General features: G+C 38.1%; 1 protein-coding gene across 1 annotated transcript; it reads left to right on the top strand.

The window, feature by feature from the left end:
- Window positions 1-9,604: 9,604 nt before the first annotated feature.
- Window positions 9,605-12,892, top strand: LOC112154397 (5-hydroxytryptamine receptor 3E; the record flags this gene model as incomplete). The annotated part of the gene is made up of 5 exons (XM_036217213.1): window positions 9,605-9,685; window positions 9,796-9,905; window positions 10,473-10,642; window positions 10,733-10,893; window positions 12,335-12,892. Coding segments are annotated over 5 exons (747 nt in total), but the record flags the coding sequence as incomplete, so codon positions are not given.
- Window positions 12,893-16,062: the final 3,170 nt, after the last annotated feature.

Consider the following 16,062-nt stretch of genomic DNA (forward strand, 5'->3'; position numbering starts at 1 on the left):
ATGTTGGCATGTGTGTACAGTTAATCTGTGAATATGCATTCCCAAAAAATATGGCCAGTAATGAAGACATGCTGTTGGTCTGCAGCCATCCATGATCACCAAATTGATCAGAAGACACCTTCACCCAAAAGGGTAAGATTTATGCTTGATCTAATGGACATCATTTCACTCATGTACGGTACATAAAAGCTAAGTCATTACATGTTAAGTTGCTGGTAGTATGACTTTTCTTTATGCATATTCAAATAAAATTCCTTGATTGTGTGGGTGTGGGTGCTTTTGCAACATATTTTGAATGTTGTAGCCGAGATCAACATTATTTTCTCATAACAGTAATAAGTTTAAGTCACTAATTAATAGCCAAAAAAATTAACGTTTTCCATAAGTTGTGTGCATACTAGGGATGCACTGATTCACTTTCTCTATGATTCGGTCAAACTTACATTTTTGGGTTGAGGTTTTGTTTCGGTTCGATGTATGATTTGAAACTCACAAAGAACTAAAAATTCAGAAGAATGCATTTCATAATTTGCTAACAAGCTAGTAACAATGAAGACAAACCTTTTATAAGACTTAAAACAATGAATAATACTACGTTGACACTGACGGTTGTGTTTTAAGTAAAGAATTGTGTCATCACTAATTAATACACACTGGCAATCATCAAATGAGGCTTAAACTTTCTCCTTGGTTTATATTTGAATTTAGAATAGGTTATTTTTTTGTAAGAAGGAAACTTCATAATCCATCAAAAACAAATATGTTTTTCCTGGCAGTGAGGTGACTGACAAAAACAAATTCGGTAATCAAAATTGGCCATTAGAATGGTCTTAAATTGTGCTTCAGTTTCCTAATATTGACCTAATTATTAACCGACCAAACCATCTCTGCAGGACAGCAACGGTCAGCGGTTGGATGTTCCCTTGGCCCTGGATCTATTTTCCCATGAGCTGGACGAGGTGAAGAAAACTGTGTCTCTGCTCACCAGCAGAAGAGAAAATATTGGTTGCTGGACCAAACTATCAAAGAAAATCCACAAAATTTTCGTTGTCTTTTATGTTGGAGGTGTCACTTTGTTTTTGATTACTATCTCTACGCTGTGGATCATAGAGGAATAGAAGTAAAATGTGTGAAACAAATTAAGAATAAGGGCAGTTGTCACCGTTGATATTACTGGATTGGAAATCACGTGACATACGGCGTGACAAGCATGCACCATTACTATGCATCGAGTCTTCCTGAGTAATGAATGGCGGAGGTCCGAATAAGCACGCAAAGAACCACAAAAGGGGACGCAATGTTTTGCAATCAACTTCAAAAACCTTGACAATAAAATAATCCAATCGAGAGGAATCACAGGATGAGAATCAGTGTGTGCTAAAGTGGTTGCTAGCAACTCGCGAGTAGCATCCTAGCCTGGTTCTTCAATATATGTTTTTATTAATGTTTCATGTTTTGAAACATGGCTAATGTTATTCGCACATATTTACATGCAACCAACACAAAAACTGATGTAACTTCATGTGGGCAACACATAATGATGCACGTTGCTGTGCCGGAAAAGTAGCACATAGCTACTTAAAGTGCCTATTAGGCTAAATGTTGTTGTCAGTCGCACTTTTTTTTTTTTTTTTGGTAATAAAGTGAAAGTGGGTTTGCACATAATTTTCTAAATATGTGCCGCCAGTGTTGAGCTTCTTTCTTGGTTGCACAGACCGGAGAAAACCCAGCTGGAATATACTGAGTTCACTTTCTGCTGTGATCCAAAAATAATAAAAGTTAAATGGGTGGGGTTTTTTTTAGCACTTTTAGGTGTTTCTAAAGTTTGTCAGTCATTCATGCCATTAAACATCAATCTCCCTCCCTTCTGGGCTTGGATGATAAGCATTTACAAGCTCAGTTATATAGATTTTAGCACAGAGGCAAAATAAAAAAAATCACAGATATTTAGAATCTGTTCATTTGACAGAAATGTCTTACCTGAAGAAGTAGAACGCACAATTCTTGCACTATTTACAAATTAACCTTTACAGAAATATTTAAATATACGACAAGATCAATAATTTTCCTAGCTTTGATTTGAGCCATATTTTATAAAAATCGGTTAAGAAATGAGGGAGCTAGCCCAATTTTTGTAGTTGATGTCTGCCGGTCGTCCATTGAAACAGTAGCGTTCTGCTGCCATGACTCAATGCATAACAATGGCGCCTGTGGGTGCACGTCTCTGTCTATAGAAGCAAATAGGCAAGGGGCGATCCAGTAATATATACCAATGGTTGTCACTATTTGATTCTCATATAGAAAACTCTTACATTCCCAACGCTATGGTGAACCAGAAGATATGAACTTTGTCCTAAAAATTGAATCTTTGCTGTTTTCAGTGCTTTGCATGAATTATATCTGCCTTATTCAAACCAAATTATTACCATCCATGTACGTATTTGCTAAATTTCTAAATGGGTTTGATGCTGTTGTTCATCAATCCTCTACACAATGAAGTTAAAAGTTTTTGTTTTCTTCTCTGACAGCATTTTTTGGGTACTCCAGTTTTTAGTGTATGTGTTGAAGAGAAGAGAGCCACTTGTTTAGCCCAGAAGCAAAATGTATGTCTGGCAGAATCATAGTGTCACTATTGGCTACAATCTGTCATCTGTGATGCATGCAAATGCATGCTTGCTGACAAACCAACCTGTAGTTTCATTGCTCCAACTTGAACAATAAATACTGTAAAAAACAAAATGTACAGGTAATTACAAAAATCCAGTGTTTTCTATTTTAAGAAGTGATGAGGAGGATTCTTTTTCATCTGGTCATTTTGAGGACCCACCACCAACTAATTGTAGAAAGCTTGTCCAATATACTATTGTGTATCTATTTATTTATTATGTGGTTTATCATGATTGAGACCATAAAAATGTTAATGTTTGTTCTGTAATGTACTAAAGGCATTTTAAAATCAGATCAAATGTATATATTTAAAAGTGAGCATAGGCATGACTTTAAATTTCCATTTACTTAAGATTTGTAACAGGTCTACCTCACTTAATGGCCTACTGAAAGCATGTTTTACTTAAACTACGCTGTAATATGGACAGTTTTGGAGAGGTCCATGAGAGGTCCATGAATGCAACACTAACTAATGTTTGTTCTGTAATGTACTAAAGGCATTTAAAAAACAGATCAAATGTATGTATTTAAAAGTGAGCATAGGCATGACTTTAAATTTCCATTTACTTAAGATTTGTAACAGGTCTACCTCACTTAATGGCCTGCTGAAAGCATGTTTTACTTAAACTATGCTGTAATATGGATGGTTTTGGAGAGGTCCACGAATGCAACACTAATTATGTAAAAGATGCAAACAAAATAAAATTTTAATAAAAATTACTTTTTTTGTTTTTTTAAGAAAATGTTTTAAATGTACCGAATATACAGAAAGGAGACTCAAATAACTCACAGGTGCGGAACTTGGACAAGCTTTTCGATTCATAAAAATCCAACAAGAAAGAGGAAACTTTTTGGACACTTAGCTGAAATGTAACAGATAATGATGTAACAGAATATGACATCACAGTACATTATGCCACATAATGAAGAATTTGTAGCAGAAAGCACAACAGCAGAGGCAACTAAGACCCCTGGAGGGAGGAGCTGGCTGAGGAGGCTCAACTAAAGAGCCCCCTGCACCGAACAAGCATCAACCACAAAATCTTTGTTTTCAGTTCCTAGTATTGGCACATCCTGCCTTTTCACGATTCAAATTCAAACAATGCTTTAGCCTCATTTTTAGCCTCTGTATTAGCATCTTGCCTGGCTTAGGCTGGTTTCACTGCATTATTTGGTCCTTCGGTTCAGCCCACCTGAAGACCTTCCCAGCCTCCTGGACCCATTGCAGTTTGCCAACAGGAACAACAGATCTGTGGACGATGCACTGAATCTGGCACTACACGCTACAGCATCAGGACTCCCAAGGGTCAAACATTATGATCATGTTCAGAACAAGCTCCAACAACATGTTCCTGACTCGCTCTGCAGATGGATCACAGACTTCCTGACGGACTGCAGACAGGACATACAGCTGGGAAAGACCATCTCAGAGACTGTGATTATCAAACTCCAAGGCTGTGTACTTTCCCCTTTGCTTCCACCTGTACACCAACTGCTGCACCTCCAGCCACCAGTTCATCAAACTTATCCAGTTCTCAGATGACATCACCCTCATCATCCTGATCTTGGACGCTTACAGGAGGGAGAGGGATCGGCTAGAGCAGTGGTCCCCAACCACCGGGCCGCGGACCGGTACCGGGCCGCAGACCCATTGCCACCGGGCCGCGGAAGAATTTAGGGACGTTTTTTTTTTTTTTGAGTCAGAAATCTTTTATTTTGAAAATCAACCGGATTCTCTCGATTATACTGAGCGCTTAAAGCAGTCCAGCGGCGTGTCACACGAGAAAAGCTGCATGTGGAACCTTTCTCCGCGAATGGCTGGGAATAGGGTACGCGCGTAAGTGCAGCTTCGGCGCCGGAACTTTCTGCCAGACCTGCTGTTCAGCCTGCGCGCGAGGCTGCAGCGTTCTCTCCCTCTTAGAACGAGCGTAGCTAAATCGGTGGATAGTTTACATGCGAGCACATCTACTTATATTTGATTTATTCTACATCTCCTGTAATTTTCATGAGAAAAAACAATTAGCAGATACTGTTTTTTAATTCGCAAGCCTCCGTGCCGAAGAATTGAATGCTGGAACGGGAGGTCACGTGACCGAATCTAGCAAGCTGATTGGCTGCAAGCAATGTGTACAGGTATACAGGAGCAGATTTCTGTGTGATTATTTGATAATATTGACATTAATATTGATCTTGATCTTTGTTTCTGTCACATAAATATCACTGTTTTGCTGTTTATTCAGGAATAAAATGATACCCTACTTTTGATCACTTAACGTACCATAACTTTCTTATTCTTTGAGCGATCTTAATGATCTTTATACCGTTGGAATGGTCTCTTTCAGCCCTTTCCAGTGATATATATATCAGAGCAATCAACCTAATTTGAAAATTTTTGTCACATACCTAGGCCAGCAACAGAAGAACAGACAGAAAACAGGTGATTCCCACACACCATACCTGTTTGCATAGATATCTGACTTTCCCGAACAAATCTAATCTTTAGAACGGTCATAGAAATGCTCAAACATGCTCGTCCATTCAGATACACATTTCCGAGTGCGCAGAGGGCGGTTCGGGGATGAGGATTTTTTTTTTTTTGGTTCGGGAATGAGGAGAAAAGGAGGCAGTCACACGGCTCACGCAACTAAGCACGTGCAGGGGGAGGAATTAAATATTTTTTAGTTAAAATGTTGCACTTGAAGCTTTTGCTTTTCTGACATGACACAAAATTAAGAGCCGTTATGTGTTTTATCAATCCTCCATTATGCACAGATGTCAGATGACTGACGAGATCATTATTACATTTAAAGCAGTGGTCCCCGACCCCCGGGGTCATTTGTTACCGGGGCGCACAGAAAGAACAATTAATCTCTATCATCTTATTTTTTTGAAAATGTTTTATTTTGAAAAGTTACCGGATTTTCTCATTTACATCCTCACTTGACGCACGTCAAGGCCGCAACACGTCACATGATACATCTCGTTAAATTTAATCTCAAGATAGCAAAATGAGCAAAAACAAACTTCTTTAGATAGTTTGCATTGTGTTGGGGTAGAAACGATGTTGGTCATATTATGTTCAGCTGTTGTTGTGACGTCATGAGACCCAGCTAATAAAGTTGTACATGATAACACAGTGGATTAACGTTTTTAATGCAACCCCCCGATTTTACAATAGCTAATAAAATAATCGGAGTGGGGCTTTAACGCCTTTATGTTTTTGCTATAATGCAGTCATAATGCCTTGTTTTTCTGTATCTGTTTTCTGTGAATCTTTCCAAACTGTAAAAATTATCCTACCCACACTCACTGCGCATGTGCAAACTGAAACTACATCAAAAGTTCCAGTTTTGGTGGACCAACTATAAATCTGTTACCTCTTCAATATTGTGGTTAACATATAGTTCTTTGTAGTTTTAACTCTAAAACAGTATTTGCACTTTTCTACTTCTAACTACACTTCTCTGTCTACTCTGCCTCCTGTCTTTAACACAGACCACCTGCCTGTCCTAGGTTTGACCTATTTTAGGATTCCTTTCATAAATCACTGTGGTAGTTTTTGTCATCAAACATGCTTTTTATAGGGTTAGTAATGGGCTCTGTCAAAGCTAAAATAAGTATCCAGATATATTCCATATGTTCTAATGTATCAAAAATAACAAATAATTACCGTTGACAAACGCAGGTTTTTGTAAAATTTGACAAAATCAACGACAAATCACACTCGCATTTCGCCCTGCTTCAGAAACGGCTCGATTCGGGTCACGTGACGCGTTGACGTCATATGAGTGAGACAGCGCCAGCAGCAGAATGCAGGCGGACCCAGAGTGTCTGCAGATACATGTATGTGTGTGCGCTGCGGCAAAGTTGAATTCTATAAACATCGGTGTTATGGTACGACGGAGTATTGGGGCCACTAAAAAAAAAAATAATAATAATAAAATTATGATTTTTAAAGTCGTAAATTTACGAGATTTACAATCGAAATGAGCCTATTGCGAATGAACACTGTGAGCAGAACCAGACCGACTAAACTGTGAAAGGCTTCTGATTTCAACAGGTAAACTGAACGTTTAAAACATTGCACATGTTTGGAAGTTTATTTGTTTGATTTGCAGTTTATTAATCATTAATGGTGGCTTGCAGGATCTCTGCAGATCCGTTGATGAAACCATCGACACTCGCAGCGGTCCACCAGTCATTTCTTCCTCCGTGAAAGATCACATCTCATTCATTTCTGTGTGATGCTTTCATCTGAAGAGGAATCATTTTCGGAATTTTCAGTGTACTTAGCTAACGTGACAGACTGTTGTCATCCTCTGTTGGTGTTGTGTGTTGAAACGGGACGATTCATGTGGAGAACGGGGCGTACGGAGAACTGTTTACGTTCTCCTTTTTTTCTGCGCACGTCAGAGACATGCAGTAAGGTGGTGAAAGAGCTTCCGGGTATGTAAATAAAGTGAATAAATAAGTGAATAAATAAATAATAATAAAGTGGCGGACGGTCCTGCAAACATGTCTCTAAGCTCTTTATTTTGCATATGAAACTCTGCATTACCGACCCGGATAGTCAGCATCATTGTTGATTTGATTTAGTCGCCAAAAGGTTCCGATATGTAAATAAAGCTTCACGAGATGCTCCACGTCTTCCAGCTTCGAGCATGGCTCTGATAAACGGACAGCTTCCGTTTTCATCGGAATTCTCAGCGTCACTGTCAGGGTCATTGCCAGATTGTGAGCTCTTACTTTACGCGCTGCCGGCTCAAATTGATAGGGCTTTACAGTCCTCAAACCACAAACCTCTGAATCAGCGTCACTTTTAGAACAAATGTTTCCGCAATCTGAGTCTGAAGACAGAATTGTGCACCTTGAAATATTGCCGCTATCGCTAGCTCCGACACGCTAAGTAGAAGCCATCTTGCTATGTTGACCCCTCTGACGTCACACGCACCACGTGACCAAAACGGAGCTTTTTACCCGGAAGAGACAGGTTTGCCAAATTTGGCCGCAAAAATGCAGTTTTATTTCAATATTTCTTGCTCAAAACACGCCAAAACATTTGGAAATGGTAAATATAAGGCGAAATACAGTTAACACCGAAAAAGACCCACAACCCCATTACTAGTCCTTTAAATGAATTCTTAGGCTGAAAAGGCAAAATCCAATAAAGTTCTCATAAAAACAGTTTTTCCCACTATCAACCCTCTTGAAATCACACTCTGGCTTTAGTTTTTCCAGAAAGTCATCTGCCAATACTCTACTTCTTCAGTCTGAAGCCATTACATTTTTGCCTAAAGCAAAGAGGGCAATGTCATTCTATCTCCTGCTTAGTGTGCGGCAAGTGGAACAACTAAAAGGATGGCTTTTAATGCACTAGCAGACAGTTTCCTGTTCCAGCAAATAAAGGCTTTCTGTTATTATCGCAATGCTATAAGTAACCACAGAGGCAGTTGAGCAGCTTTGATCTGAAAGAAAAATGGACCTGGGAGTTGTTAAATACAAGGGTGTTGGCAGTTCCAACTGGTACTCATGAAAAAGGAAACAGCAGAGACGGATCCTCTCAGCGATGCTTCCACAATCTGTTTTTGTGCTTCTCCTTACCAGTAAGATGTGGTAATCTTTTTAAAATGCATGTATGCCTTCAATTCCTCTAAGTGTTATAAATGGATATATTTTATTGAGTGGATCAAGTTGACCTGAAATATATATATTTTTATGTTATTTTAGTGTTTTAATTGAAGGTTTATTCCAGATGTATTTTTTTCATTTTCCACTAAGTCCCATGATTTCTTAAAGTTAAAAAGACCTTTTAATATGAAATATTTTTTTTTTAGTTAAGCAATCTGCAGTGTTTCATATTAAGCCAGAAGTTAAGTATATAATTTTTTTGTTATCTTGGTGGAAATTCTTGGTGCAACCGTCCATTTAGCCTGACACAAAGGACGTCACAGCTATACAACATGTTTTCGTTTTTATTTTACTTCATTGAGCCTAAAGGATGACACGCATTACTGGAAGCAACATAAATTATTGAATCATTCAGTCCTCTTCTAAAGCGTAGTCTCGATCAGGGTCCAGGCAAGGCTGGAGCTTAACTGCCAGGCAAAGATGGGGTATACCTAGATGTGAGTCCATTACAGGAACAGAAATATAAAATAAAAATGCTTAAAGGAAAATCAAGATGATGTCAACATCACTCAGCATTCATTGTTGATGGCATTTTTTTGCTTACCATTGATGATTTGTGTAAACTTGTATGTAGGTGTTAGTGTTTCAGACCAATGTAATCAATGGATGTTTGTGAATAATCAGCTTAACCCTTGTGCCCTCTTATGGGGTCCAGATGACCTTTATATTGATGTGTTCTTCTTATGACAAAGGTGGAGAGGATTTTGTCGACCACGGACATCAGTGAAGATAAAAAATCCTTGAAGAAAACAGTGCGCTGTCTTGTGGGGTCCAAATGACCCCACTTTTAATGTAAACATGCCTTGGAAGGCACAAGGGTTACAAAGATAACTTATTACAGTTTCTGTTTTAGGTGTCTTGTCGACCTCAAATTTCAGTGAGGTTCAGAATGGGTCACTGCCTTCTGACGATGGTTTTCCTGATACATCAAGTAAAGTGCACAAGAAATAATATTAAATGTAGGCCTCCCGATAACACAAATCAATAAATTTTCCATGTTTTTGTTGCTCTAGAAGAAAATTGCAGCTACCGGAAGGTTTTGGAATTCCTGAACCTGACCAAAGACAACAGCCTGTATATCATGAGCCGGCCGGTTAAACACCACCGTAGACCAACTACGGTGTACCTTGACATGATCATCTATGCAATTCTAGACATAGTGAGTTCCTAAACTTTTTCTTGATATTTGGTGTTGATTGTAATAACTTTATTTCTCTTTCTGCTTTTTAATAGTTTGGAGCCTTTTTCTCTTAACACCACATGTCCTCTCTTTTGCTGTCTACAGAGAGAGATTGATCAAACTTTTGTTTCCTATGTCTGGATTTACATGGTAAGCTCAAGGGAAAATGTATGTGCATATCCTACATCATGCTTGGTACATTCCTCTTTTTAGTATTGATACTTTACTGTATTATTCTTCTATCTTTTAATTTTTTTCAGACATGGATTAATGACTATATTAACTGGGAACCCACAGAGTTTTGTGGAATTTCAAATATAGCAGTTCCAAATGAAGCTTTATGGAAACCTGATCTGACAATTGAGGAGATGTAAGTATTCAAGCATTTTTGTCATAATTTAGTACATGCAGTATCTGAGTTAAGGATTTCCTTTTACCAAAGACACAGTAAAGCTAAATCGGGGGAAAAGGAAGGACCTGGTAATTATTCCAAATATACAAGCTTATTTGTGACACAGAAAATCTCAGAGCTGAATCCCTTTTGGGGTACTGGGGTTACTGGAGTCAACCCAACTATTATTAGGTGAAGGCGGGGTATTTACTCAACAGATTACCAGTCTGTTGCATGGCCAGAAACATATTTTCTACCACTTTTAAGAAGATAGCAACCAAACCTAATGCAGAATATTTATAGAGGATGAAAATGGTCTTTGAAATAGGAATGCAACTTTAGGATGATCAGTAATAAATTGTAAAACAATAACAATACTTTTTAAAATGTAAATACTTTATGCTATTTAAATAATTCTGAAATGGTGAATATAATTATGCAAATTTTATGAAAATTTTAATAATCTTACAGTCTTTTATGGAACTGACGTACATTTCTTTGGTTAAACCAAAAACCGGATGACTAAATCTAATTGTTTTTATCCAGGATAGAGAAGGACAAAGCCCCACCAAGTCCTCTTCTTAAAATATATAATGACGGCACAGTGTTTTATAAGAATGATCAAGTGATCATCAGCACCTGCCAAATGCATGTTTACAAATTCCCCTTTGACACTCAGAGCTGCAATATCACCTTCAAGTCAATCTTACACAGCGGTAAGAACCATTTTAATCTATTAAAATGGCATGAACTGCAACCATCAAACTGATGCACTCCCCGTCTAAAAATTTTATATTTCTTTACAGATGAAGAAATAACTTTGACGGGGAATGAAAACAATACAGAGATCACAATGTGGTCTCGTCATATAATGCGGACGCAGTACGAGTGGGTGTTCATCAACATGTCAGTCCACAAGAAATCTGATGACAATTTGGGCTACAACCAAACGTCAGTCATTTATACCGTAAGTATGTCAACATGCAGTTGTCAGGAATGAAGGTGATGGAGAAACCAGTCGATAATTAGCTTGCGACGGAAACTAAAACACCTTTATTTAATCAAATAAAAGCAATCCTTTTATTAAAAAAAATGTTCTCAATAGTGTTTTAATTATGATCACAAAGTTTTTAACCAAAACCCCACAATGTAAATGTCTTAAAAAGCAAATGTTCATGTTGATTTAAAACCTCCGTTTCAAAAAGGGGGTGTGGCTTCTGGAGTTGAGCTGAGCAGCTCCATTCCAGACCCAGTTGGATTATGATAGCTCTGTGTCTTGCTAGCATAAATCTTCACCGCTGCTACATACAAATGTCAAGCAATATCGGTTGTGTCCAGTTGTATTGTTTTGAGTGGAATGTCAGCTTGGACGAGGAAGTGGACTTACTCTGAAATCCTGATTCTTTCTCCTTAAAGACTCTTTTAGCTAATTATCCAATGTTTATTGACATTGCTGTGTCTAAAACATTCATCCATTGGTTTCTCAAAGCAGAATCCTTGGGAAAATAATGAACGCTAACATCATTGGTTTACAATCCTTTACAACTGCAGTCAAATGAGCCACCATACACATTTCTGTGGTCACATAGAAACTCTGTGGTGGAGTGTCATAGAGATTTTCCAGCGTTCTCAGCCCCGCTACCATAAGTATTGTTTGAAACTCACAAAAAAAATCCAGTGACGGATGATTTGACCATGGAAATGTGGACGGCGGCTCATTTGTCTACAGTCAATGGGAAGATGTCATCTTCTCTTCTCCAGCACCTGAACTAGACACGCTAGCCGAGCCAGATGAGGGGTTTAGTGCAGCAGAGCTGTTGTGATGCATAGAAGGCTTATTCACTCAAACAGAGCCATCTGTGACAATTTGATTGACAGCAATTTAAAAGCAGAAATACTTGGAAATCCAAAAACGAAATAATTTCCTGTTACATTTGCTCTCTTTCATGAGTAAATGCCACACTTACATGTTAAAAACTCAAAAAAACATAATTTTTTGGTGGAGGGGGACTTTAAAGAAGCTTGTGTTGATGATTTTGTAATCTTTGTTAATAATGGGACTGATATTGACTCAAAGGTAGGAGGGAAAAGTATGGGGAACAACACCCTTTCTCCCCAGTAGCTGATATAGGCCTGATCTCCAACGATTCTTTCAGTGAAAAGCTAGCAAAAAGTAAGTAAGACTCTGAAGAGTTGCTAAATGGAAGCTGAAGGATTGTTGTTTAGGTGATCAGAAGAAGAGCCTACTACTGTAAGTGACTTGCTCATTGACAAGTGAAAGTGCACCAGCAAACTGGTACCTTTGTATGTTTGTTTTCTCGTTACAATTTATCTTAAGGCACCATGCTGGTGAATTCTTTTTTTCAAGCATTCAGAAGCACAACATTTAATCTTTTATCAATTTACAGATCACCATGAGCAGGCAGTCTGTTCTCTATTGTGCCAATTTTTTGGTTCCCATCTTGTTCCTCATGATTCTGGACATGGCCTCTTTCCTTATTCCGGATACTGGAGGTGAAAAGCTCAGCTTCAAAGTCACTGTTCTGCTCGCAGTGACGGTGATGCAGCTTATTCTAAATGAGATTCTGCCATCCTCAACGGACAAGATTCCACTTGTAGGTAAAGTTATCTGACTTATAACTGATTGGGGCTTGGTGTGATGACTTTTTATCTTTTTGGTTAAGTATTTCTAAAATTGCATCTTAAATTCATATCTTAGATTTAATTTACACAAGGTCTTTCAGTTTTATTTTTCCTTTTTTTTTCTTTACTTATTTTAGACATATTTTAACCTTAGAACATATAGAGCCTTACAAACTACAAAGGCACTTTATTCTGAAACCGGATGAGACTAAAGAGGCAGTTAATTTTTGCAAACTTAACTTTATACTTTAACATGATGTTTTTTTAAAATAAAAAAAACAAATCTGTTTCCCTACTAACACTGTTGTTTGCTCCCTTTAGTTCTCTACTGTATTGGAATATTTGGTCTGATGCTGCTTAGTCTCATGGAGACAATTCTGGTCATGTATTTGTTGGAGAAAGACTCTGAATCCCTGGAAAGTGAAGGGGATCCAGCTCTCAATGAAGAGACAAAAGACAAGAAAATAAAAGTCAACTGCAAAAATAGTTTGACAGGTTTGATTCACCTCATAATATGCAAATCTTTGGATATGATTACAGTACAGTGAGGCAAAAGAGTATTTGAACACCCTTTGATTTGGCAAAGTTATCACTCTTAGAAATCATGGAGGGGCCTGAAATTTTCATTTTAGGTGCATGTCCACTGTGAGAGACAGAGGATATCACATTGCATGATTTTTTTAAATAATGTATTTGTATGCAACTGATGCAACTAAATATTTGAACACCTGAAAAAAATAAATGTTATTTGCGGTACAGCAGCATGTGTTTGTGAGTACACAGGTCAAACATGTCCTGTAGTTTTTTACCTGGTTTGCTCTCACTGTAAAAGGGATTAATTGGCCCACTCCTCCACACAGATCTTCTCCAGATCAGTCCGGTTTGTAGTTTTAGCTCCCTTCAAAGATTTTCTAATGGGTTGAGGTCTGAAGATTGGCTAGGCCACACCAAAACATTGATATGCTTTTTACGTAGCCACTCATTGGTTCTCCTGGCTGTGTGCTTTGAGTCATTGTCATGTTGGAAGACCCAGCCACAACCCATCTTTAATGCTCTAACTGAGGGAAGGAGGTTTTCCCCCAAAATCTTGCAATGCATGGCCCCAATCATTCTCTCCTGCAGTCGTCCTATTCCATGAGCAGAAAAACACTCCCATCGGATGATTTATTCTCTTTCCTTCTGTACCCTTCTGTACCATGCATGATTTCAAACCATGACACCTTAGTGTATTACTAACAGTAACCTTGGAAACGACCTTTGTCCTAGCTCTTTTCAGGTCATTGACCAGGTCCTCCTGTGTAGTTCTGTGCTGATTTCTTCGCCTTTCTAAGGATCAGTGGGACTCCACCACATGAGATCTTCCATGGAGCCCCAACCCAAGGAATGTTGACAGTCATGTTTAGCTTTAACCATTTTCTAATAAGTGCTCCAACTGGATCTTTTTTTACCAAGCTGCTTGGTAATCGCTATGTACCTTTTGTCAGTCTTGTGGAGGTCTACAATTTTGTCTCTGGTGCCTTTGGACAGCTCTTTGGTCTTGACCATGTTAGTAGTTGAAGTCTTACTGATTATACGGGGTGGACAGGTGTCTTTATGCAGCTAACCACCTCAAACAGGTGTTTGTCATTTATGATAAGTGGAATGGAGTTGGGCTATTTATAGGTGGACTAACAGGTCTATGAGGATCAGAATTCTAGCTTATAGACAGGTGTTCAAATGAAATGGGCATGCACATAAGATGAATATTTCAGACCCTTCCATGATTTCCTTCCATGAGTGGGAGAAGTTGCAAAATCACAGTGTTCAAATACTTATTTGCCTCAATGTATGTCACAAACAATCATGCTGTGGTTTGATTTCTGTAAGGAAATGTTTGCATGTGTATCTAGTTAAATTGTGAATATACATTCTCCTAAAATATTTCCAGTGTTGACAAAATGCTGTTGGTCTGCAGCCATCAAAGATCATGAAACTGATCAAAATACACCTTCACCCAAAAAGGTAAGATTTATGCTTGATCTAATGGACATGATTTCACTCATATCCCTTGTGCTATCCTAGGCATGTTTACATTAAAAGTGGGGTCATCTGGACCCCATAAGAAACTGCACTTCTTTTTTTAAAGGATTTTTTATCTTCACTGGTGTCCGTAGCAGACATAAAATCCTGTCCACCTTTGTCATGGAAGGGATCACACATCGATATAAGGGTCAGGTCATCTGGACCCCATAAGAGAGAACTAGGGATATGTAAACAACAGCAAATAAAGACATGCTTATTTGCTAGAAACATGACTTTTCCTTATTTAGGCCTAATCAAATGAACTTTCAACAGGAAAATATACGTCAAAAAATCCCAAGCCATCTCCCGACACCGTTCTGAGCAAATACAGAGCAGTAAGGATTAAAAATTTAACAGAATACACATTGACACTTTCAACATGAACATAATGGTATTAAGTAGGGATAAAACAATTCACTTTCCCCACTATTCAGTTCTAAGGTGTATCATACGGTTCGGTACTAAACGAAGAACTATGGAATCCCTAGTAAATACACCCTGTCAGTCATAAAATAATTTTCTCCTTGGTTCTACTTTGAATACATTTAGAATAAGACATTTTATTTGGAAGAAGAAAACTTCATAATCCATCAAAAACAATTATGTGTTTTTGTTGAAACATCATTTCCTAGCATAGCAGTGAGGTGACTGACAATAACAAATTCAGACACCAAAATTGGCTTTTAGAATGCTCTTATTGTTCTTCAGTGTACTCCTGTACTCATCTCATAATCTATTAATCAATCAAACCATCTCTGCAGAACACCAGCAGTCAGCGGTTGGATGTTCCCTTGGCCCTGGATCTATTTTCTCAAGAGCTGGACGAGGTGAAGAAATCTGTGTCTCTGCTCACCAGCAGGAGGGAAAATATTGGTTATTGGACCAAACTATCAAAGAAAATCAACAAAATTTTCTTTGTTCTTTATGTTGGAGGGGCCATTGTGTTTTTGACTACTATCTTTTCACTGTGGATCATGGAAGACTAGAAGGTTCATGAATCAAACAAACTAAAAAGAAAAAAAGGCATTAGTCAATAGTTAGTCAAAAATACATAAATTTCAGCCAAAAATGTAACCTTGGCCTTGCTTTGCAATTATATCAGCCTTGTTTAAACCAAAGGGCTACATCGTCATCCACGTATGTGTTTACTCATAGTTCCAGTGAGTTTGACTCGCTGTCGTTCATTAATATTTCGCACAATGATAATTATGGGAAAAGTAAAGTTGCACAAAAGTTATTTTTCTGACTTTTGAGGTTCATTTGAACTTGACTTTGGTGGTAGTGGTGGTAGGGGGAGTCTCTAGTTCTGCATGAAAAAGAAACTCATGTTAAAAAACGACAGTCTAGTTTCACTACTGTATGGGCAAAGGAAAACCATTAGATCTGTGATACCAAATATCATGTTTGCTGACTGAGGCAAATAAATAATAAG

Source organism: Oryzias melastigma, linkage group LG19 (assembly GCF_002922805.2).
Source record: "Oryzias melastigma strain HK-1 linkage group LG19, ASM292280v2, whole genome shotgun sequence".
In the NCBI taxonomy this organism is placed as follows: Eukaryota; Metazoa; Chordata; class Actinopteri; order Beloniformes; family Adrianichthyidae; genus Oryzias; species Oryzias melastigma.